The sequence below is a fragment of the Gorilla gorilla genome, chromosome 2 (genome assembly GCF_029281585.2).
Source record: "Gorilla gorilla gorilla isolate KB3781 chromosome 2, NHGRI_mGorGor1-v2.1_pri, whole genome shotgun sequence".
NCBI lineage: Eukaryota > Metazoa > Chordata > Mammalia > Primates > Hominidae > Gorilla > Gorilla gorilla.
Window position 1 is genome coordinate 97319067 of NC_086017.1, and position 24464 is coordinate 97343530.

At 32.9% G+C, this 24464-nt stretch overlaps 2 protein-coding genes across 2 annotated transcripts in view; one reads left to right on the forward strand and one right to left on the reverse strand.

Moving 5' to 3' along the window:
• Positions 1-3140, forward strand: part of CHMP2B (charged multivesicular body protein 2B) — a 28631-nt gene extending 25491 nt beyond the window's left edge. The window contains exons 5-6 of the mRNA XM_004035920.5: positions 1047-1153; positions 1355-3140. Coding sequence (XP_004035968.3) covers positions 1047-1153; positions 1355-1465 — 218 coding nt within the window. The 3' untranslated portion in view covers positions 1466-3140. The remainder of the gene's footprint in view (positions 1-1046; positions 1154-1354) is intronic.
• Positions 2801-24189, reverse strand: POU1F1 (POU class 1 homeobox 1). The gene is made up of 6 exons (XM_004035923.5): positions 23926-24189; positions 20953-21102; positions 11891-12115; positions 9672-9836; positions 8874-8934; positions 2801-7726 (listed from the first exon to the last, which is right to left on the reverse strand). Exons 1-6 carry the CDS (start codon positions 24065-24067, stop codon positions 7516-7518), a joined length of 954 nt encoding a protein of 317 aa, XP_004035971.1. The 5' UTR covers positions 24068-24189; the 3' UTR covers positions 2801-7515.
• Positions 24190-24464: the final 275 nt, after the last annotated feature.

The window sequence follows — 24464 nt, forward strand, 5'->3', positions numbered from 1 at the left end:
CTGCTTTAATTTTTTTTTTTCTCTCAGACATTTGCCATTTATGTACCTTAAATAACAACCAAACAGAATAACTTATTCCTTCTTGCTTGTGTCCCTGTTGCCTCACAGTGACTTTGCTCAGGCCATTCCATTTATGTATCTCTGTGTGGTTAAACCCTATGTATCCTTGCCAGATTACTTCACATGTAACTTCCTCTGAGTTGGATGTGATCTCCTTCTCTGAAACTTTATAATCATTTTTCTTTTCTCTTACCACAATCTGTTTCTTAATTTTTTTCTTTTATACTCAAGTGTCAACTACCCGAGGTCTTTGTTTTTCTCCGTCTATATACCCATTGTATTTATATTGCATTTCAGGCACTAGGTGCCCAAATTTCAAAGATAAAAAAGACATAATCTCAATCCATCAAAAATTGCTTCCCCACAACTCAACATGATGCATTCTATACAGAGTGCTTTCAATAAATATTTTGGGGAGGGAGAACAGAGGTAGAAAAGGTTGTAGCAGTAATAATCCTGTTAAATCGGACATCATTCTTTGGGCAAATTTAATAAAATATTGAACCTTAGATTTCTCTAGAATATTCTACCTGTATCTTGAATGTAAATTTAAGAGGTATAAAAATATGATTATAGATATAAAAAGAGTAAATCGTTTTCCAGATATTAACAGGATATTTATTCTTGCATATTCTTCCTCTACCAGCTTAATGGATACAATTTGTGAAATAATATTTAAAAATCTTAAACATGTAGCTGTGACTATCACATGGTTTTTGTCTATTAGAATTAATTTTTTAAAAAACAGAGTAAACTTGTTTGCTATAAGATAATTTGTGTTGAAATGAACATTATTCCAGATTTAATGGCTCAAATATGTATTTATCAATTTACTTCACTGACATTTTGAAGGATTTTTTTAGTTTGTTCACTGAGTTTGCCTTCTGTAATATACAATAAAATAGTTGGGCTAGACTGTAAATATGTAAGTCTAACCTGAAGTTTGTTTGAAAGTAACTGCTTTGCTCCTTCTCCCATACCCCTAGTCAATGATACACTTGATGACATCTTTGACGGTTCTGATGACGAAGAAGAAAGCCAGGATATTGTGAATCAAGTTCTTGATGAAATTGGAATTGAAATTTCTGGAAAGGTATGAACATCATCTTTTCTTAGTTGGAAATAGTTTCTGCCTACCACGTTTGTCACTTAATTGTTTTGTTTTTACTAGGAGGTGCATGGTTTTTATTTCTGTTTCAAAAGTAAATTAAACAGACTTCTTTACAGCACATCCTGTATGTCCTAGTCCAGATGTTTCCTAATGCACGTTTGTCTTTTTCATTGTTTAATATAGATGGCCAAAGCTCCATCAGCTGCTCGAAGCTTACCATCTGCCTCTACTTCAAAGGCTACAATCTCAGATGAAGAGATTGAACGGCAACTCAAGGCTTTAGGAGTAGATTAGTCAAAAGAAGTCATACTATTTTGCTTACTTGTAATTATGTAGTATAAACCAAGCACAGTGCAGATTTCTTTTACAAAACACATGTATTTTGCAAAAAAAAAAAAAAATGAAGACCATGAGTGAACAGTTGTTTCCTAACCCATGGCTATTTAGAATCTTTTGCCAAAGAATGACAATGATGCAAAAATGGGAACAGTTTGGATTTTAATTAGAACTATTTAGGAGTGATGATGTGTAAAAAGTTGACTTCTCTTTTGCATGGCACAGAGAAATTATATTCCTTACTTCATGTCAGTTTATGTTCTAAATCTTTTTCACTGAATATAAAAATCTTGTTAAATGCCATTAGGCACCAACTTAAAGAGGGTTGTAAAAATATTAAAAGTATATCGTTAATTCTGTATCTGTTGCTTGTCTTTTGTAAGTGATTATGTGTTATGACCATAGGTGGTTACAGCTGCCAAATTATTTTTAAATGGTCAAAAAGAAGAGTGCTATTTAAACATCTGTCTCAAACAAAAACTGTCATAACTTTTCTTTTTTCTTTTTCCATTAGGAGAGCATTCTAGTTGGTAAATTTCAAAATGTGCTTGACACCTGCCTTAAATAGCACAGACCTATTGTGCACATCTTTAAATTATTTCAGCTGGCAGAAAAGAATTACATTTAAAACTGAAATCAAGGCCTCAATACAAAGATCATCCTGGCTCTTTTCTATCTCTGTGGGCCTAATTGAAATATGTACTCTTATTTTAGACACTCCTCTGTTAAAACAGACCAGGTTTTCCTGGTCTCAGACCTATGATGACTTGTCCCTTTGATGTCACTACTGTGAATTGAGTATAATTAGTAAAAATAGACGATGGATAAATAACACTTTATAGTAAGAAAACAATATATTTTGGCCATCTAAAAATGAGAATTACAATTATATGAATTATAATTTAAACTGTTTAATTTTGTTTAATGTGTATATTGAATCTTCCAAATTGAAGCCATTATTCTCAATTAAGTACTACAACTATGATAATGCTTGACCTACATTTCTAAAATAAAAATTCACATTTTTTTGATAAACTACAGTTTTACCAGAAATTACTATCTAAATGTGTATTAGCAGTATTTTTTAAGGTGAAATTGCCTTCGTATCTAATGAATGTGTAGACAGGGAGATAAAATGAAGGATTGCCAGACTAGTTAGAATAGAATTTAGGATTAGGTTAGTTTTGAAAAATGATGTTGTAATATATGGGTTCTAACACATCCTACCATGAAAACTGGAGGAGATATGTGTAACCTGGTTAATTTGGGATGGTGGACATTTTGGGCTAATACTGACAAAATACATCTTAGGACTAGTATACATGTGACACGGATTGCTAGGAGGAACGAAAAACTAAACTGTATAGTTTATATTCCGTAAACCATTTTATAATGTTCAAAGATTAGGTTTCGTTATTGATAGTATTAAATACACAGTTTCTCTTAACAGTGATGGGTCAAAACATTTTACCGGATTATGGAATGTTTACCAGAACATGTTTTGATTCTTGGATGTACATAATAATGCCATCTAACTTATTTACGTTCTTGTTTACATGTGGGAGCTTTTGTTTTTAAAAATTATTTTGTTAAAAAATCTCAATAAAGATTTATTATTGTTGTTCTTTTCTTACCTTTTTTGCTCTTTTTGGTTCCTGCTAAAATTAAAAATTTTATGCATATTTGGTAATTTTTCAAAAGAATGATCTTTATTATTTTCCTAGAAGTACAATTAGATAAACTCTGCTACTTAACATTAAAAAAAACTATCTTCTTAAGAAATAATTTGTATTAGACTAATGTTTGTGAATGTAATAAGCCTAAGAATTGGTGGTTTCACATTAATTTGTTCCCAGTATTCTCAGGGATTAAACATTTTTAAGTTTTATTTTTGAATGTATAAGTCCCAGTGACTTATTTCATTTCAGTCAAACATGGATACCACAAAAGAATTTGGACATAAAAGACAGACAGATCATTCTGATTTGGCTACATTTATAAAGTGTTCTGGTGGTAGTTTTCACAATCACTGTCACTGTGAATTTGTAATGTTATTCTATCCTTTGCTAAAAAGAAAACAGTTACTTTTGAGCCCTTAAAGAATAAGAAATAAGGGTTCTTATAGATTGAGCTTAATGAAAACACTGGGTTTTTTTAACCTGTTTTTTCTAACTTCTTTAGGCACAAAAATAAATATATAACAATTGTAATCAAACAAGAGGTTGCTGTAATCAAACAAGAGGTTGCCATAGAAAGAATAGAAGAGTATCTCTATGACTGAAAAGGATGCAGCCCAAAGCCACATTTTGTTACCAAATGAAAAAGTTATTTATGGGGGAAATTTCGGAGTACCAGAGAAGTAGAATGTGATACGAAAATGTCAATACTAATGATAACACCTGTTCTTAGAAAACATAAAATGACCATCTGTCAGATGATTATGTTGCACACACTGTACTGTGTGCTCTGAGGGGAGTATCTGGTTATCGCAAGAGCTAATGGAAAGGGGCTCAAGATTGTGACCCTATGGACCAGAGAGAGGAAGCTGTCAGCCTATGGGCTTTATGTTGTTTGACTTGCACAGTGATATATCTTTTACTTTTTGCATTTGAATGCCTTTAGAGAAAACCTGGTACTCTCTTTTCCGCCAAAATGTGCATTTCCTACCATCCTAGTTGCCGTACTTCTCACCTGATCTCTGTGGGCCTAATTGAAATATGTACTCTTATTTTAGACACTCCTCTGTTAAAACAGACGTTTTAACGTGTTAAAACAGACGTTTTAACGTGTTAAAACAGACCAGGTTTTCCTGGTCTCAAAAGAGACCTGTGATGACTTGTCCCTTTGATGCCGTTACTGTGCATGAAAAGGTTTTGGCAACTTCAGAAACACAGATCAACTTTCCAGTTTCCTCTCTGTAGAAGCTGAGGATTCGAAACCATTCTAAGCTTAGTTGTTTTAGTAGTCAATTGGATTGATGTTGCCTTAGAGGAAGCCTGAAGATTGTGAAGCCTGATTTCAGGTGTCCTACTGTTGGAACACCACATTCCCCCAACAGCTTGAAAATACACACCGCCCCCCTGCCTGCCATCCCCAAACACTGAAAATATTTCTCTGACTACACAAATCCTTTCCACCTTTAGAGATGGAAAGGTAAATTGTATGAATGAGTTTATCAGCCACCTTTACTAGGTAAAGTTGAATACCAAACTAGTAGAAATGACAAACATCTTTCTTCCATTTTAATGGACAAATCTACTGAATTCCTGAAGACTTAAAGAGTTCACAAATATGTAAGAGGGAAAGACTATGGCTACAGTCAGCCTTTGTCATTTATTCCCCAAAGTATGAACATATCAGTCTACACAGTGAATTGTATGTCATTTGTTTAATTGAGGTTTAGGATTCTAAATGGCATTAACCATTTTCTATTGTTTTGAAGATTAATCAAAATAAAGTATTATTTTAATGTAGTTAGAAAGTAGTCTCAATATAAATGAGTTTTGTATAATACAAAACATTAATACAAATGAGTTACTGGTATTTACTGGCCGGGGAGGCCTCAGGAAACTTACAATCATGGTGGAAGGTACCTCTTTGCAGGGCGGCAGGAGAGAGAATGAGAGCCCAGCTAAGGGGAAAGCCCCTTATAAGACCATCAGATCTCATGAGAACCAACTATTGTAAGAACAGCATGCAGGAAACAGCCCCCCTAATCTTCATCTGGTCCCTCCCACCACACGTGGGGATTATGGGAACTACAATTCAAGATGAGGTTTGGGTGGGGACACAGCCAAACCATATCAGTTAGCAAATAATTGCTATTTCACTGGGCACAGTGGTTCATGTCTGTAATTCCAGCACTTTGGGAGGCTGAGGAGGGAGGGTCGCTTAGGTCTAGGAGTTCAAGATCAGGCTGGGCAACACAGGGAGACCCTGTCTCTACAAAAATTTTGAACATAGCCAGGCATGGTGGCGTGGCACCTGTAGTCCCAGCTACTCAGGAGACTGAGGTGGAGAGCCCAAGAGATTGAGGCTGCAGTGAACAATAATCGTGCCACTGTACTCCAGCCTGGGTGACAGAGCAAGATTCTGTCTCACTAATAATAATAATAATTTGCTATTTCATTAGTATTAACTCAAAATAATTTCTTTTAGGGAAAATACATGGTTCCCAATACTGGTAGTGTCTAAACTTGAAAATAATGACCTTATGGATGGATGTTTGATAATACTACTTATGATTTAAGCATATATACATGCTTATTTTTGTTACATGAAGTAAGAGTAAACATTACTAGAGGAATCATTTAAAATGCAAAACAATCACTAATCTAGATTTATATTGCATGACATTTTGTTTCTATTTGCAAGTTTCAAAGTGCATATATACATTTTTGCATATATACGTATACATTTATGTATGCATGATCTGGCTTTTAGCAAACTAAAGAATCCCTTCCCCAGTTAACGTGTTTTAAGTAGGCGAAGAAATACTGAGTTATCCAGAGAAGGAGCTTGAATACCTGTGTGGCTGAATAATTTGGAATTTACTCTTAAATAAGAATGTTGTATTTAATATCTTTTGGATGCTAAATGTGTGCTTAAGCATGGATGATTAGGCCACTGAAAGCTGTTTTGTTAGTTAAATGTCTATCTTTGTTAGTAATATATCAAATTTTACCCATCTAATTGATGGTGATTATGTATGAACATACATATATGATCTATGTAGATTATGACCTGTAAAAATGCTAGGTCTTTAATAGTATCATAAAAAGAGACTGGACAGTATAATTTATTTAGTAAGCATTCTAATTCAACAATAAAATTTGGTCTAATTGTTACCACTTTTGTTATATAAAATAAGTTAGATAAACATAGCCAGCAGATTTACATTCCAAATGCAAAACAGTCACTATTCTAAGTTAATATCACATTACAGTTTGCTTCTACTAGCATGTTTCAAGGAAATGCATTCTTATAATTTAAATAAATATGTTCTTGTCGATAAAATTCTCAGAATTAAAATCTCAATATGTCAAACTTTTTCAAATAGTGAATCAGATTCTAATTGATTATATCAAAAGTGACCATGTCTTGTTATAGAAACCTGGATGATTTTCTAGATTGTGAGATTTCAAAAACATTATAATTTAAAATTAAGTGACACCATTCACATTTGTAGCCATTGTTAACCTTAAACACTCCTTCATTTAACAAAGATTGCATGCCTAATATGAGCAAGAAATTTCCCAAGCCCTGGAGAGGGAACACCAAACAAGCCAGATCTCTTCCTGTCCTGTTGCAGCTTACAGACTAATGGTTTGAGGCTCAAGAATCCATAAAGCATTATTTTCTACAGCTACACATCAAAAAGCTAATATTTAGGAAGAATAAAAAGATCAAAAATTAATGTTTCTACACATCTCTTTTGAAACAGTTCTATCAGCTATGCCCTAAATTTTAGCTTCAAAGTATCAATTCTGATTGAGGTTTATTCCTAAAGGGAGTAATAAAACTATAAGACACCTCCAGCTCTAAGTTCAAAACTTTTAGTTCAGACAAACTAGTAGAGTTGGTAGAAAGCAGAACATTGGTTAATTTTTGAATTGGATATTTCTGGTGATGTGCTTTACATATGTGTCATTACTGACTTACATGTTAAAAAGCTAATAAACATGTTTGGAAAAGGAACTTATAAACCCATACTCATATGTCTGCGTGTGTGTGAGAAAGAGAGCGGGAGAGACAGAGAGATCATTTTATTACTGTTAATATATTTGGCTTAAAATGGATAATGTGGCTTCTGAGAATAATTATTTTAAGTAAATAACATCAATATAATTTAAATTGTTGGTTTCTTTTTTTTTAAAAAAGTGGAAAAGTAAAGCTGTAAAAGCTATTGATATAAAATGATTTTAAGTCAACCAAGTAATTTCTGTTTTTGTTGAGGAAGAGAAAGGAATGAAACAGGGAAAAAAAAGCTATTATACAATAGAAAAATCTTATCTGCACTCAAGATGTTCCTTAGAAATAGAAAATAAACTCTGATTCAGACTTGTTTTCACCCGTTTTTCTCTCTGCCTCCGGTTGCAAAACCAAACTCTTACTACTTCTTTCTCCAGATTCAGTTCTTCAGCCATCCTCATGATCTCTTGAGAAGAAGGTTTATTCTGTTCTCCAAAGTGTCTCTCCAGAGCATCTTTAGCAGCAATGCTGGGGTGGGGTGGACATAGGGGGTGAAATTATGTTGTTTTTAGTGAAGTTTTTGGCAGATCAAAATTAAGGTAGGTTGAATTTCCTCAATATTAACATGAAAAGGAAACTTAAAAACTCTGAACACACTTGCAGGACACTTTAACAAGGACAAATATATAATGTGTTAAATATGTAGATGTTTTGTCTTATGTAAGGTAGAGTTACACGAGAGTCACGGAAAGCATTAAGTAGGGGACCCAGGCTTTCTATGTTTTTCCCACTTTGTGCCACCAGAGGGCACTAAGTTCTTTGAGAAGAAAATGAACATTTTCCTAGACATTTCTAAATATCTCCCCAAAATCATTTAGGGCTGTTTACGATAAAGGAAATCTCTAGTAAACAACTGACCAACCAAAACAAAACCTGTCTTTTAGTATTTCCTAAGCATGTCTCACAGAAACTACAAAAAGATCAATGAACAATCTTTCTGGGTTGAAATGCAAGAGGTCATGTTGAACTTTAAGAGACCGAAACACTGATTACTAGTGTCACATTTTTAAATACTATAGACACCATGGATACTACATTGTCAGAGCAATAAGTTATAGCTAAAAGGGGAGAAGATATGGCCAGTCTCTTAGAAATGATTGTTTTCTTTCTGTTTGTATTCAAAATTTTGGAGCAAAAGTGTTCTTGAATCAAACAATACATAATTTTCCATCAAATGTTGAAAATTATTAGCTCTCCATTTCTCAAAATTATTACTTTATTTATTTATCTATTTATTTATTTATTTATTTATTTATTTATTTATTTATTTTGAGACGGTGTCTCGCTCTGTCGCCCAAGCTGGAGTGCAGTGGCGCAAGCTCGGATCACTGCAATCTCCGCCTCCCGGGTTCAAGCCATTCTCCTGCCTCAGTCTCCTGAGTAGCTGGGATTATAGGCACCCACCACCATGCCCGGCTAAATTTTGTATTTTTAGTAGAAACAGAGTTTCACCATGTTGGCCAGACTGGTCTCGAGCTTCTGACCTCAGGCCCGCCTTGGCCTCCCAATTCACCTTACATTTATATGTTATGTTACACCTGCATTACACTCAAATGCTCATTCCATTTATAAAATACCAGTTTTGTCCTCTAGTAACTTTTAATATAAAGAATACCTTATAGTTGTTCTTCGTTTTCTTTTCCTTTCATTTGCTCCCACTTTTTCATTGTACAAAGCTATAATGTGGAAAAGAGAGATAATTACAAACACAAAGTAGACTTTTTATAAAAAACGATCTGATTTGGATTTCAAATTTTCTTCATAAAACAATGCAAAATAAAAATGCTAGACATTTTTGTCTTAAATTTTTGCAGTCTTTTTCTATTACAGACCTTAGAGAAAAATCTCAACGCAGAAATAAATATTAACCTTGCAAAGACACTTTCTACAAATAATATCCTCACTTTACTTTTGTTGGAATGCTTGCTGTAAATACTCTCAAACCTCACCTTTATCAAGCCCTGACATTTGTATGAGTAGATAATTTTATCTCATTAAGTTGCATATCTAGCAATTGCTTATATTATTTACTTGGAAGACTGGTGTGTGCAAATGTTTAGTGTACACTAATATTAGGATACAAATGTGATTCATATATAATTTCTCTAGTATAAAAGAGAGGAAAAAAATGGATGTGTAAAAAATTAGGTATTTTACCCCTTCATGCTGATGCCAACAAGCTTTCCTTATATAGGTTATTCTATCCTCAATAAATTTATTTCCACACTTACATTGCCCTTCCTTTTTTGTTGTTTGTTTTAGTGTGATATAACAAAATGTTTATTTTTCATCTCAAAGAGAAAAGGCGGAAAAAAAACCCCTCAAACCTCCTGCTTTAGCATTAATCCTACTTATTGAAGCCATTATTTTTAGGTTACAACACAGCACAGCCTTCAGAGACACAATTTAGTACCTCCTACTTGCTCAGCTTCCTCCAGCCATTTGGATAATATTGCTTTCAGTTTGCATGCATTTTTAAAGCTGAGCTGCAGATTTTCAAATCGGCAGATTGTTGTTTGACTGAATTCAGAGCCATGCACAGCTGCCAGAGCCTCCCCAACATTTGTCTGGGTGTACCCTGTGAAGGGACAATAAAGACCATCAGCTCCAACTTTCCAGGAAATGTTAATTTTGGTTCATTGTCACACAAATCTGTGTATCTTTGTCAACTATTACACACTGTTTTTTAACTATATATTCTTGGCAAATCAGAATTATTTAGTAAGATTCATTATACTTTGAAGTACTTGTCCAATACTTCAAAACATATTTTTTCTAGTTAATAAATTACTTTTATCTAGTCACTGAAAGAATTCAGATAGAAACATCTGCCATTCATAATATTTAACCAGTGTTTAGGTGTGCCTAAACACTTTATAAGGCACTTGAAAATTATGGCTTTTTTATCATTATTGTTAGGTATCAAATAATATATGCTCAAAAAATTTTAATATATTAACTATAATGCATAAAATATATGGTTATATATCATAAAATTTTTATTTCAACTCTAAAAGATACAGTGATATTGTTGAAGGGTACTAAATAAAACTAAGAATTATGCCACTTTCCCTAAAACCATATTTATTAAGAGGCTATGATTACACATTTCATGTATACCTCTGAGCCCATTTTATAGTTTTTGATAATGCCTCTGTCTTCAGACTAATGATCCTTATTGTTTGTCGCAAACATTTTTAGAGTGCAGCTGAAATAACATATAATTTGAAACATTCACAGTAATATAAATAGAAAACTGAAAATGAATTTCACAAAGATTCCTACTACTGTGCTTATCACATGTAATAGCTACATATTATTTCAGGACCTAAGGCTATATACCTATATGTATAAAATGGTTGCATATGATGCCCATCAATAAATATTCTTATTACATTATCTATGGTTCATTCTGCAAGTGCAGAGGTTTGAACTATTATTTCAATCCATTAAAAAAATACACAATTTTATGCAATTTAACCAAAGTCAATTGTTATAGTTGTTTTATTTTAAAAACACTTCAGTAGAAAATGAGCAAAGGCTCTGAACAGATAGTTTACAGAAAAGGAAATATAAATGATTGTCAAGCATATTAAATAATATACTTTACACTCATAATAAAAGAAATTTTAAATGAAATAACAGTGAGATGTCACTTTGACCTGTCTGATTTGCAAAGATCTAAAAGATTAACAGCATATTCTTTCTTTCAACCACCATTTATTTATTTTGTGTTCTAGTTATACTCTTCTAGATGCTGGAGATATCATTAAGGAGAAAATAAAAAGAAATAGATTTTAAAAACTCATGCCGTTTCAGAGTTTATATAGCCTGAGGATGGTGAAAAAGATTCTCATGGTAGTAGTAAAATTTAGTACAACTTTTCTAGAGACCAGTTTGATAACATCTATCAAAATTACCAGTACACATACTTTTGATCAAACAATTGTGCTTCTAACATTTTTCCTGCGCATATATTTACATGAGTGCAAAATAACATTTATAGGGTTAATCATCGTGGTATTGTTTTTATCAGCCAAAGATCAGAAACCACCTAAATTTCATCAGTAGAGGACTGGTCAAATAAATTGCAGTATATTCATAAAGTGGAACTTGACAGCCCCACAAAGGAAAAGGAGCTCTAGAAAAATTACTACTGAAAACTTCAAATACTACATATGTTTGGCACAATACATATATTTCCATATATATTTACTTATATATCCATGAGATATCACTGGAAAGATACACAAGGAACTAACAACAATGATATACCGAAAAAGCAAGCAGAAGGGATGCATGTCACTTATACTCTTTTGTACTTTTGAATCATATAAATGTGTGGCCTATTCAAAAGTTCAAATAAAATATAGATAAAAATGGGCACTTCAAAACTAATGTTGAGGTAAGTTTTGAAAGAGTATTATTAATTTAAAAATTATGTATTTAGGCTCTTAAGAAATTATAAGGAAACAAATGTTTTTGGAGGATTTCCATAACGACTAACTACGTCCACAGTAGAGATGAAGAATGAGAATCATCTTGTACTTTTTAGCAATATATAAGAGATTTAACAGCAATAAAGATTTGCAAACCAAGTTCTTTTTCCTGTTGCCTTTAACAAGCACATACCTAACTTAATTCTTCTCACTTTAAATTCATTGGCAAACTTTTCAAGTTCTCTGATTTCTGGAGAATCCATGTCTACTGGCTCTTCCACCAATTTACTTTTCCGCCTGAGTTCCTGCTTGAAATCAGCAGCTGTGGGGTCCTCCGCCAGGAGAGGCTGGTGTATAGGAGGAAATCCATGACTCAAGGTGTGGTCAGGAAATTTATAAAGACAAGGGGTTAAACTACCTGTGAGTAAACAAAGAAATAAAATGAAAAACACGATTTGTCATTCTCCTTATTTCTATATAAGAAAGGGTTTTGCCTGACTTAGCCCATTATTCTGCTCTAGCCTGTCTCAGTACTCACAAGGGTTACCTTACATTCAGTCTTCCGAAGAAGGAGTCAAAGTAGCTTAGTAGAATTGAAATTATTTCTCTTCTACCTTCTCCAGAGCAGCAAAACCAAAGATAGGGTTAAAGGAAAGAAGCAGGGGGACTGCGAATAACTAAAATAGAAACAAACAACTTCTCTCAGAAGTGTACATTTTCTATCATGTTTTTCTCTTAAATGAAACCTATTCCTGGGAATCTGAGGTTGAACTCTAACCAGAATCTATGCATTGAACTCTGTTTTCTTAATTCATTGAATAAATAATGGGTGATGTTCGTTGTGATCATGGCACTAAATGCTTCGGCTACGTGCTATGCTGAGAAGTTTTCTTGTGATTGGGAAATTGATTTCACAATATAAAAATGCCCCACTATTTAATCAGTAAAAACTTGATTTTATTAAGAAATAATCACATCTTTTTTAATTAAGTGAAGGTAGGCAGAAAGAGAATGATGAGAATATAAAGTATATTAATATGGCTAAATAGGCTTGAGGAGTGATTAAATATTAACAAAAGGTAACCTTAAAAGTTCTATTAAAAAGTCACTAACAAGATTTCTTGAAAAATATACAATATAATAGAATAATTTCTTGATTATTATTTAAGGAAAAGCAAATATAAGAAGCAAGAAAGTTTGCAACTTTATATATGATAAGTGATTACCGATAAATGATAAAGCATTGACTCTACTGAGTGGATATGTTAAATCACAAAAAATGTAAAAAGGTCTGAAATTATTACACAATTGCTTCCAGATTTCCTTTTTCATTGGAAGAGTCTATCTCAGTTGGGAAGTATAGGTGAGAGGACAGTATATAAGCCAAATTCCAACACATTTTGTTTCTTGTTTTCTTTATCAATACAATTTTTATCGACAAAGATTCTACTTCAATTTATATTAAATGACATGTCTAGTGTGCCTTCCATATCCATGGATTCTGCATTCATGGATTGATGCAACCGTGAATTAAATACACTTAAAAAATAAAGTAAAAAATAACAACACAAGAATAAAAATGATACAAATAAAAAACCCAATAGAGTATAACAATTATTTACATAGCATTTACATTGATTTAGATATTATAAGTAATCTGGAGATGATTTAAGGTAGAAGATGTGCCTACGTTATATGCAAATACTACACCATTTTATACCAGGGACTTGAGCATCCAAAGATTTTGGTATCCCTGGGGGTCCTGGAACCAATGTGCCACATAGAAGGATGATTGTATAAGCAAGACATTTTTATATAAAAATATTGAGTAATTAATCATTTTCTTATAAATATAAATGTTTTAAAATAAATTACTATGGAATACATGCAATAATTATTCTTAGAAACTTACTGGAAAAAAATGCATCAAGAGTTCATGCTACCTATAATTTCTCCACACATACATTCTCAAATCAAAGACATGAGTAATAATATGTTTTCCAGAATATATAAATCTTACATTAATATATCAATATATAATGAGCAAAGAATACTGTAACTCAGCAAATTGTTGGTTTATATTTTTTATATAAAAATATGTAATTATAAATACGTAGTTATTTATTTAATTTAATGTATTATTTATATAAAATTTATATTTTACATAAATTTAATTTAATGTATTAAATTTTATATAAATTTAATTTAATGTATTAAATTTATATAAATTTAATTTAATGTATTATTTATATAAAATATGTAATTATTAATATGTAATTATAAATGTGTAATTATAAACATATAATTATAAATTTATATAAAAATATGTAATTATAAATATGTAATTATATCTAATAGGGTATATTATTTTTCTAAAGCAAAGTAAACATACAAATGAGAGATTAAACAAATTAGCATAACATAAATTTATCTGCTCTAAAGCTGGGAAAAAGATGTGAAATAAATTATTTTTGTCTTTAAAAAATTCCTGCTACTTTTACAAACCAAAATTATCCAGGTTTACTTTTGTAAAAGTCAGTTAACTATCCATTTTATGCTTTATTGTGTGGCATCTTGATCAGACCAGAGAACATTTTTAAAAGCAATTTTACCAACTTTTCTTTTATTATATAGCTTTTCTTGAAAATGTTTATTGCCGTGGGGTTTATTTTTAGCTTTTTATTAATTTTAATTTTCTGCTAAATTAAAAGAAGGACTAATAGATGTAAAAGAAAACTGATGACATTTATGTTAGCATTTATTTAATCTGATATTTATCTGAAGAATTGTGCTTATGCTTTCAGAATTGATTGTCACATATATTTATAAAACCTTCACTTCTTTGATTATTTAGGTCCATCAGGTATCACTTAATACATTTAATGATAAAATACCCTGAGAAAGAGTACAAAGAAAAGCCAGGCTACTGTTAGATTTTGTACATTTAACATATTTTAAGACACTTTAGATAACTCATTTAACCTATGTCAAATTATGTTTATTTTATATAAAAAATTTGTGTGTTTTTTACTTACACATACTAAAAGGTCTAAATTTGTTATCAATTATTATTATTATTTTCAATTTCTCTTGCTGATCATAATCATGTACTGCTACAAATCTTCTATGCAACACTTTGTGTCGTGTTAATTTCACATTTGTCATCATCTTTATCCTTATACAAAAAATGAGTCAGGAAAGATATATATTTTTCCCCATAATTTACAGTGGAGGAAATTTAAGTAGAAAGAAAGTAAATAACTTGCCTCCGGTGCCCAACGAATTAACTTTGCAGTTTAAACCCGAACTAAAGTCCAATAAGCATTGCAGTAAGCCACATCAAAATCATTGCCCGGTTCATTCTCCAGGCAGTCTATACCCAGGTAAACTAAATAACTTCTCTTTAAAAGGTTTTCTCTGCATTTAAACACCTTTGGCTATATTAAACAAACACTGTTCCACAAAAATATTACAATAAAATATATATAAAGTGTGTCATCCCTGTTTCCGTAAAATTGTTTATTTGTTTGTTTGCTTATTTATTCTTTATTTTTAGAGATGGGGTCTCACTCTGTCTCCTAGACTGGAGTGCAGTGGTAAAATCTTAGCTCACTGCAATCTCAAATTTCTGGCCTCAAGCCATCCTCCCACCTCAGCATCCTAAGTAGAATCTACAGGCATGCACCGCCATGCTCATCTACTTTTTAAAATTTTTTGCACAGACAGGATCTCACTATGTTGCCCAGGCTGGTCTCAAAACTCCTGGCTTCAAGCAATCCTCCAGCCACAGCTTCCTATAGTGCTAGAATTATAGGTATAAGCCACAGAACCCAGCCACAAAAATTGAAAGGTAGTTTATACATTATAAGTACTCTGGGTAAGTGGACACGCAGAAAACAAATTTGAATGGAATCCATGAAAAGTACACAGAAAATACCATGCTCCAAGGTTTGGCATCCAGAACAAGAAGGAAAATGTGATGTGTGATACATTTTTTATTTTTTTCCCTTTCCCTTTTTTTTTTTTTTTGAGACAGCGTCTCGCTCTTGTTCCCTAGGCTAGAGTGCAGTGGCGCCATCTCGGCTCACTGAAACCTATGCCTCCTAGCTTCAAGCAATTCTCCTGCCTCAGCCTCCCTAGTAGCTGGGACTACAGGCGCCTGCCACCACACCCGGCTAATTTTTATATTTTTTAATTTATTTTTTATTTATAATTTTTTATTTAGAGACAGGGTTTCACCACATTGACCAGGCTATTCTCGGACTCCTGACCTCAGGTGATCTGCCTGCTTCGGCCTCCTAAAGTGCTGGGATTACAGTTGTGAGCCACTGCACCTGGCTTACTTTCATTTTTCATTATATGAAAGTATCTACAATTATCTGCAAGGTCACAGATTTCCTGGAACTAACTTCACATAGAATTTCATCACAACAATTTAAAAGAACAGCCAAACGAACCTCTGTTTCTAGCATCGGAGCCTGCATTTGGGGGAGTGTGGAGAGTGATTGGGATGATATGTATAGCAATATGTTTTTCAAATCTTTTTAAAACCCAGATTACTGCAAAAAGTAGGAATAAGATAAAAGATGTTGTGAGTCATGTGCGACAGAGGTCTCATCAACATTTTCTGAAACATGGATAAAGAAAAATTATCTTGAGGCCTGGACAGCACACACACACAGCTCAGAAGTGTTTGCACACTGTAGTTCCAAATACATTTTCACATTGAAGATTAATTCACCAGAGCCTTTCTAAATTGCTATGTATGCATTTCTGTGTGACAGAGGAGAGAGAAGAACAGAGGTAAATCTTTTAAAGCAGGCAATGGGGGTCAGAGATAGGGCTGCCTTACTAGGCGCTGACTCAATGTACCATAGCATGGGGCAAATTGATCTTTGCAGCATGTGGTTAGCTGACAACATCATCTCACGTTACTGGCTTGATGCCTTGAAAAAACAAACAAGGGAAGCAGAGGGACATAGTAAAATACGCCACCCTGCTGTGCTTGTAACATGCACAGGAACATGTATCTGAATATTTCCATATATTCCCCTCTGTTGCTTAGGCATAAAAATTCAAAGGAAATTATAAACTTCCACTGTGATCTTTTCACTCTTGTGCATTGGTAAATCCTATCCGTGTACAACTGGGGCCTATTGCCTGTGTTTGTAAATTAAGTTTAATTTGAAATGCCTATTTCTTTACACACAGCCTGTGACTGCTTTCCTACTACAATGACAGGTTGAATAGTTGCAACAAAAACTAGAAAGGTTGAGATATTTACTGTCTGGTTCTTTACAGAAAAGGGTTGCCAACCCCTAGTCTGGAAGTGAAAATACATCATGTTACTGCTACCAAAAGACCTTTCACGATGCGGAAGCAAAAGATCTTCAGAATTACTTGTTTCCTTAGAGTTGTTACAACCAGAACAATTTAGGGCCAAATAAAACAAAGAACTAAACAAAAGAAGTAAATTAAGAAAAAAAAATTTCAAATTTCAAAAAATGAAAAGATGGGTTCCAAAATAGACTAGACTATTTCTCCCTGTCAGTTGCCAGGCTGATTTCCGTTTTCTTCTGTATTAGCCCAGGCAGCAAGAATATTTTCAGCCATAACAATCTTTTCTTTTAATATCCACTTCTCATGAAAAAGAATTGGATGCTTATCATCTTGTTTAAGTCCCAAGAGTTTGGGACTTAAACAAGTTTGTTTTGTTTTGTTTTGTTTTCCCCTTGAAATTAACTTTTAAAGCAAGGACTTTCACACTATTTCTTGGTTTGGCCACTACATCATGTAAAGATGGTGAGTTTAACATTTATTACAGTGAGGTTGATTTGCTGTTTCCACAGGACAGCAGAAAGGGTGAACCCCCATTGAGCTTGTTTCCTGAATTGTACTCTGCTTCAGATACTGGAGAACAGAAACAATCTCAGAAACCCAAGAGTCAGAGTTTTGAGAACTTTTTTTTTGATACTTTGTTTTGTTTTGTGTTTATCTAGGAGAGACTTTGAACAGCATCTGTAATTCTCGGTTTTCTATTATTTGTACTGTAAGGTGTTGATTTGAATTCTCTAAGTTCTCAGGAGTGAAAGGACAGAAGGAATTTAGCTGCAAGAGTACGTGAAGAGAAGGTCAAAAGAGAAATCATTTTGAGCTGACACAAATTTGCTACTACTCAACCCCAGTAGAGTTGTAGTACCCACCACAACTTAGATATGAAGAGATTGGAACTCAGAGGTGTTAATCACTTGAACAATGTTAGTAATTAGTTAATGGCATGGATAATTCATTACTCCCAATTAGTCATTCTCTTTATTTTGCCTGCACCTGGACTATTACGTACAGTGGATTCATCTGATCATTAAAATTCTACCTACCAACCTGACAAAATATTAGTTATAGCTCTTCTTTTCCTGTGAGTTATTAATTTAATGAAATGCTCAAACTAAATGTAAGCATCAGAGTATGAGTAATGAAATAACCATATGAAAATAAAGTAATTTCACATATTTTAGAAATATAGTTCTTTCTGTAGCTTCACTTCTATATAGAGTATGTGACACCGTGTCGTTGTTGTTGTTAAGACACTTCTGTGGATTGTGTGCAAGTGGCTGATTTGATTAATGCCTTAAGACTTCTCAGAAAATTCAGATGACATAATCAGGTTTCTATTGTGTACTTTATACATTTGTCTCTTATTTACCTTTTCTCTCTTATTTCTGAATTGCTGTATTTTGTAACTCAATTTATGCAGCTTTACTAGGGATAAAGTCAGGAGAGTTCAGATTCTCTAAGATCTAATCTCTCATGAAGCAAATGCTAATACTGAATTATGTCCCAATATAGACATTCTGACATTTAAAGCATATCACATTTTAACAAAATTTTTGAGAGGGATTTAACAATCCCTCTCAAAAATATTCAAATATCTTTGTGCTTGTGATGGTGAGTTTTTCTTTCAGTCACAGAATATATTTAATCTTAAGACCACAGTGATAGCTCCAAACCTTGGTGTAAGTCTTCTGCTCTTGATGTCACTAAGCCAGGGTTTTGAATCATTTTGAAAGGCTCTTCCAGTGGTCTTTTCATTTTAATTGAAATGAGGAAGAGGTTCATGGAAGAGGGTTTGCTGAGTTCGTGCTGGAGGAAACTTGTATCAGAGAGACATGAGCTGCCAACACTCTCAATGTGAACATTGGCATATTGGCTCCAGTCCTGGAAGCAGTAAAGGTTTTAGAATTCTGAGGCCAGCTGCAAACTCCTGAGGCCAGTGGTGGCCCTCTCTGATTTGGCAGGGTGGGAGTTGGTAGCAAAAATTATCTGAAGGTATTTGGGCAAGAGATTATTGGCCACTGCTCTGTGACTGGTTTTAATCTTGGTGCCAACCTCAATCAACTGGCAGAGACTGCCTCTGTGGTGGGTTAAGAGAGAAACTAACAATGTACCTTGGTTCCTGGGAGTTCCCGTAAATGAACTGTAAGGTCTTTCCTCCAGGAAACAGCGGCATGTGTTTGTCATTTCCTGTCTCATAATCAAAATGTTGTAAAGGCCACACAGGAAGCAATCCACCCGCACCTCCAGTAGCTAAACACATTTATTTTACTATTTTACATTGAGGAGGGCTATTCTCATTAACCATGAATACTAATTAAGCATGTTGATCATAAATAATCAATTTTCAGAGAGGAAGAAAAAATATGGCTTTAATTCTTAATTTTTAAAAAAAGACGTCAGGATTTACAGGTCATTGTTAAGAACACCAGTCTTCATTTAACCATAAATGTTAGGATATTGGTTTATTCAGAATGTTGCTTGATAGAATGTAGGAGAAGCTCATATTTTTCTGGATTATTATTTTAAAGTTTTAACGTTCTATTTACTCTTACATGGACAAATTTTGAGATATCAAAGGTTAAACAATTTAATTAAAATTAAACTATTTGCTCCATTTTACTTGAAAATTATAGGAATAAATCAATATTTGTTTGGGTTTTTTTTTTACTGCTTATCTGGATCATAACAAAACACAAGTCAATTAGAAAAGATTTCCCTAATAAGTGATTCCTTTATCCACAGTTTCTCCCTCATATCACACACATACACACACACCATGCACACGCACACACACATTTACTCACACAGTTTGTTTGTCATCAATAAGAGTTCTTTTCCTGCTGTAGTAATAAAGATAAAATATCAAAGAATTTCTTTTATTTTATTGTATTATTATTATACTTTAAGTTTTATGGTACATGTGCAGAATGTGCAGGTTAGTTACATATGTATACATGTGCCATGCTGGTGTGCTGCACCCATTAACTCGTCATTTAGCATTAGGTATATCTCCTAAAGCTATCTTAAAAATAAACCAACAAATGAAAATCCTGTGCATAATAAAACTGTGTACTTTTTAAAAACAATTAAAGTCTTATGTGGCCATGCCATGAAATTAAACAAGAATTTTTGATGAATAGATCTCATAAGCCAGATCTACCCATTCCTCAAAAACTGTGCTTCAATGCCTTTATAGAAGGATCAGTAAACAGGTAGCCATAATTGATAACAGCCATACTTCACTTACCTATAGGAGAAAAGTATGTAACTTCAATGATTTCAATCTCACTTAAGACTCACTCAGAAGCAATTCAGAAAGGGCTGCTAAAGCCTGAAACAGCTATCACTAAAGCCCCTGCCAATCACTTTTAGCTTCAATCAATGTCTTATTTATGTTTATGGACCAAAGGTCCAGAAGAAATATAATGATGAGGGGGGGTGTTCTGTAAACCTGTGCTGATATGGGAGTCACTAGCCACATGTGGTTATAGAGCACTTGAAATGTAGCAAGTGCAACTGAGAAACTGAATTTGAAATCTTGTTTTATTTTACCTAGTTTACATTTAAATTTAAATAGCCACATGTGTCTAGTAGCTACTATATTTGTAGTGAAGGTAAGCCTACCAATAGCATCATGTTACAACTAACAGTTTGACAATAGTGAATTTGAATAAAAACCATACAAAGCAAACTCAAGAAGCACAGCAGTTCAGGGATACGTAAGTAGGGAAATTAGGTGTAACCCTCATGGTCTCTGTGGGTGTCACAGAGCAGGAAACAAGAAGTGGTGATTTTTAACAGTAATTTTCAAAGTTAAGAAATCGAATTTCATGTCACACTCTGATCACAATTCTTTCAGGCCCAGAAAATCCATCTAAGTGTCCCCAAATTCAATAACATGTAAAAGACAACTTTTCTTACCTGCCATCACTCCATAGGTTGATGGCTGGTTTCCATAATGACAGGAAGGAACAGAATAATGAAGTCCTGTTGCTGTGTTTCCCAACGTTGTCACCGAGAAATGTGTGCACAAACATTTAGGAGTTTGGATCAAAGACAAAATAGATGGGACTGGTAAGAAAATGTATAAGGATTCAAGACACATTCGTTTTATTTCAAAAATACACATTTATGTGGTTCTTAAAGTTACATGCCAATATGTTTTTCTCATTTTGGGTAAGTTCTCTGATGAGTAGGTTAAAACTAGGGGGGATCAAAGTTTGTCTCATGTAACGAGATAATAAATCATCAAAACGGACTTCATTAATTATCCTGTCCTCTGTGCTATGGCTACGAGTGCCCCATGAAGGGGTGACTGACCAATTTAGACCTTGGCCCTTTGGGAGTTGCAGAATGCTTGTTGGTTCTGTTCTATGCAGACATTGCAACTCGCCGACTAGAAGAATAGTCCTTTAAAATTCTTGTGTTGCATGGTATTATAAAGCAGTCTGTATGAATGAATACAGAAATTCACTCTTGAACAGTGTATTTTTGCTTATTTGTCTAACAAATTTGTTTCATCAAAGTGGAAATGGCAGAGCAACTAGCCTTTTATTAGATACAATCATAAATATCTCACTGCATTCAGAGTGCTATTAAAAACCTGTAACAATATATGATCTATTTATTTTGATGTTGAAACCATGAAGTTGTTAGTTGTCTGCATATACACGATTGATACAACCATTCTAATGATAAAGCTGGTCAAAAAATGAGTTCATTCATTGAGTGACTTAATATCCATAAAGCCATAAAGCCGTACATAAACGTAACCGTTCATAAATGGTTATATGCTTCAGGAAATCAATGTGTATTTTGGAAGTAAATTGGAATTATTAGACTTTTATCACGTTTTAAACACAAATCATCAAGTTGATAGGGAGCACAAAATATTGACAATAAAACCAATATTTCCTTAAATATTTTATTTTCTCAATTTTTTCCTTCATATTCTGAATATATTGGTTAATTTTCATAAATTAATTTTCTTGAATAAATGAGATATTATAAAGTATGGTTAGAATCCTTTGAGAATACCAATATACAAACTAGTGATTAAAGACATGCCTTTCTTCATAAAGTAAAATATATTATTTTAAAATAGAGAAAAATCTTTAATTTTTAAAAATCTGTATACATTTTTATTTTATAATTAATAGGTCAAAAGAACTAAAGTGATTTTGCAATATAATGATTACATATAATGCATTACTGTGCATTCCAAAATTAAGCAAATTATCATTAAACACATTTAATACTCAAGTGTTCCCATTAAAGTCAGTGTTTCTATAATAGTTCCTTAGACAATTGGATGTATATGATTAAAATTTCATTAAAAAATTATAAATCAATGCTACTATCATTTAAAACATTTGTAGGTCACTTTTATTAATTATAATTCTTTTTTAATTTTAACACTTAAATAATTTTTGCTTTTCAGATTTTAGGAAGTTAAATACAGGATAGGTTAATTTACTAAATAAATTGTTACTTATTTTAAAGTAAATAAATGGCATTTTGAGCATAAAATTAGATTTTACTAGATTATTACCTCGATTCTGAATTGTATTTTCATGCTGGCCAAATTATCTTCAAACACAGAAATAGTGTATTATTCTCATTATTCTCGATCTATAGGATGACCTACTATTTAAAATATGTGATTAGCTATGTGGTAATTGCTTAGATTTATTTATAGCATATATTTTTGATAAAAACTATTGTCTCTTCCAAACACTATGTTGGAGGATACTTCCTGTATTACCCTTTAAATTAAATTACAGAAATCTTTGGCGGATTCCTGAAATTCAATTTAAAAGGTAATATTGAAAAATCTCTACATTAACTGATTTTACCAAAGTCTAAATATCTGACCTCTAGATTCTTTAAAATCCACCAGAAGATTGGTGCCAAACTTACGCATGTATCTAGAAAATGCTTAATAATAATAAAAGACAGAGCTTAAATCCTTCAAATCAGAATAATGTATCAACTCAAATTTCGATTTCTAAATGTATATAATTTCATTCCTAAATATGAGAAAAATTGCATTTAAAACAAGTGGAAAGTGAATATTATATTGCTATTCAATGGAAGAAATTTACTCAATTCAAGTCTTTGTCCATTTGTAAATCAACTCTAAAACACTTTGTTACTGCATAAAGAATGAACACATTGGCAAAACATATGTATTTGGCTGATTGTGTTGAGCCTTCGAATTCTTAAGTTTAATTTTTGTTTTCAAAAGTTATGTGAGATAAATGTTAAAACTTAGAAGTGAAGTCTCTTCAGAATGCAATTTTGAGAAAATTTACCTTAGTTAATGGGGTTTAAATGCCATGTTATTTCTTGCTATAATTTCTGTATCTTATGCTAAAAATATGTTAATTAAAACTATTTTATTCTATGAAATCCATTGTTGTTGATATTCAGATTGTTCTGTTGTGTCTAGTATAAGGTTTATAGCTGTTTTTAGATAGTAGTAAATGTAATTTAACAACCGAATAAACCTTTAAGATAAAGAAGTAGCACCTCTTAAATATTATGTTATTTTATAATATTCATTTCATTTGCTCCTTATTCTATAAATATTTCCATTAAAAAGGTTTTTAGATTTAAAATGTCCAAGTTCATTCTTTTCTTATGTAGAAAACAGATTTTCTTCCTTACAACAAAGCCAACAGTGATTTAAATTACTACACTTACTAATATTTCTTTAAAAAATTATTTGGCATGTTGGCTTTTTAGATATGCTTAATGCTTACTTCACTTAGGCAAATTAAATTGGAGGGGTAAAGTGAAAGATGCAAAGAGATTATTAACTATCAAGATTCAAAGCATTCATTCTGAAATATTTAGGCCCGGTCATATGTAAACTGTCATAGGAGTCAGTACCTGTAGACATCACATTGGTGGCATGGTTGGAGACTGGTAGACACTCGGCAGCACTGTGATGCATTATCAGAGGCAGAGTTGCAGAGGCGTCAGAATTCAGAGGTATAAAGGTATCAGCCGAAGTAAAAGCTTGGCAACTCATTCCCACAAGAGAGTAGAAAAATAAGGAGAACCGCTGCTCCCCAAATCAGAGTTTTATTATATTACTGTCTCAAAGGGCCGATTCAATTCTCACTACCTGCATATATACATCAGGAAGGCTCTGAGGCACCAGGAGGGTGCGCGCTAGTATTTATATTGCAAGGAAATCCCTTTATACATGTTAATAGTCTTTTCCCAGGAGTATTGCTTATCAATCTGAACCGTCTTCCTTTTTTACCCCAAACGTAATCCATGGCAGAGAAGGAAGCTGATTCTGGGGTATAGATGGAGGGGAAGGGAGAAATCTGAAACCTTCTTTGACAACTTCAGTAGTTCAGACCTTTTAGAGAGGAATCAACAATTTTGAAAACACGTCCCTCAAAAAAAAATGCCACAAT

Coding starts and splice junctions, on each gene's coding strand:
- POU1F1 (XM_004035923.5), bottom strand. CDS start 24,067: ATGAGTTGCCAAGCTTTTACTTCGGCTGATACCTTTATACCTCTGAAT. Junction 9,837..11,890: donor AGTGAGAAGAATTAAGTTAG/GTATGTGCTTGT, acceptor GTCCCTTCACAG/GGTACACCCAGACAAATGTT. Junction 8,935..9,671: donor GGAAGCTGAGCAAGTAGGAG/GTACTAAATTGT, acceptor TCCACATTATAG/CTTTGTACAATGAAAAAGTG.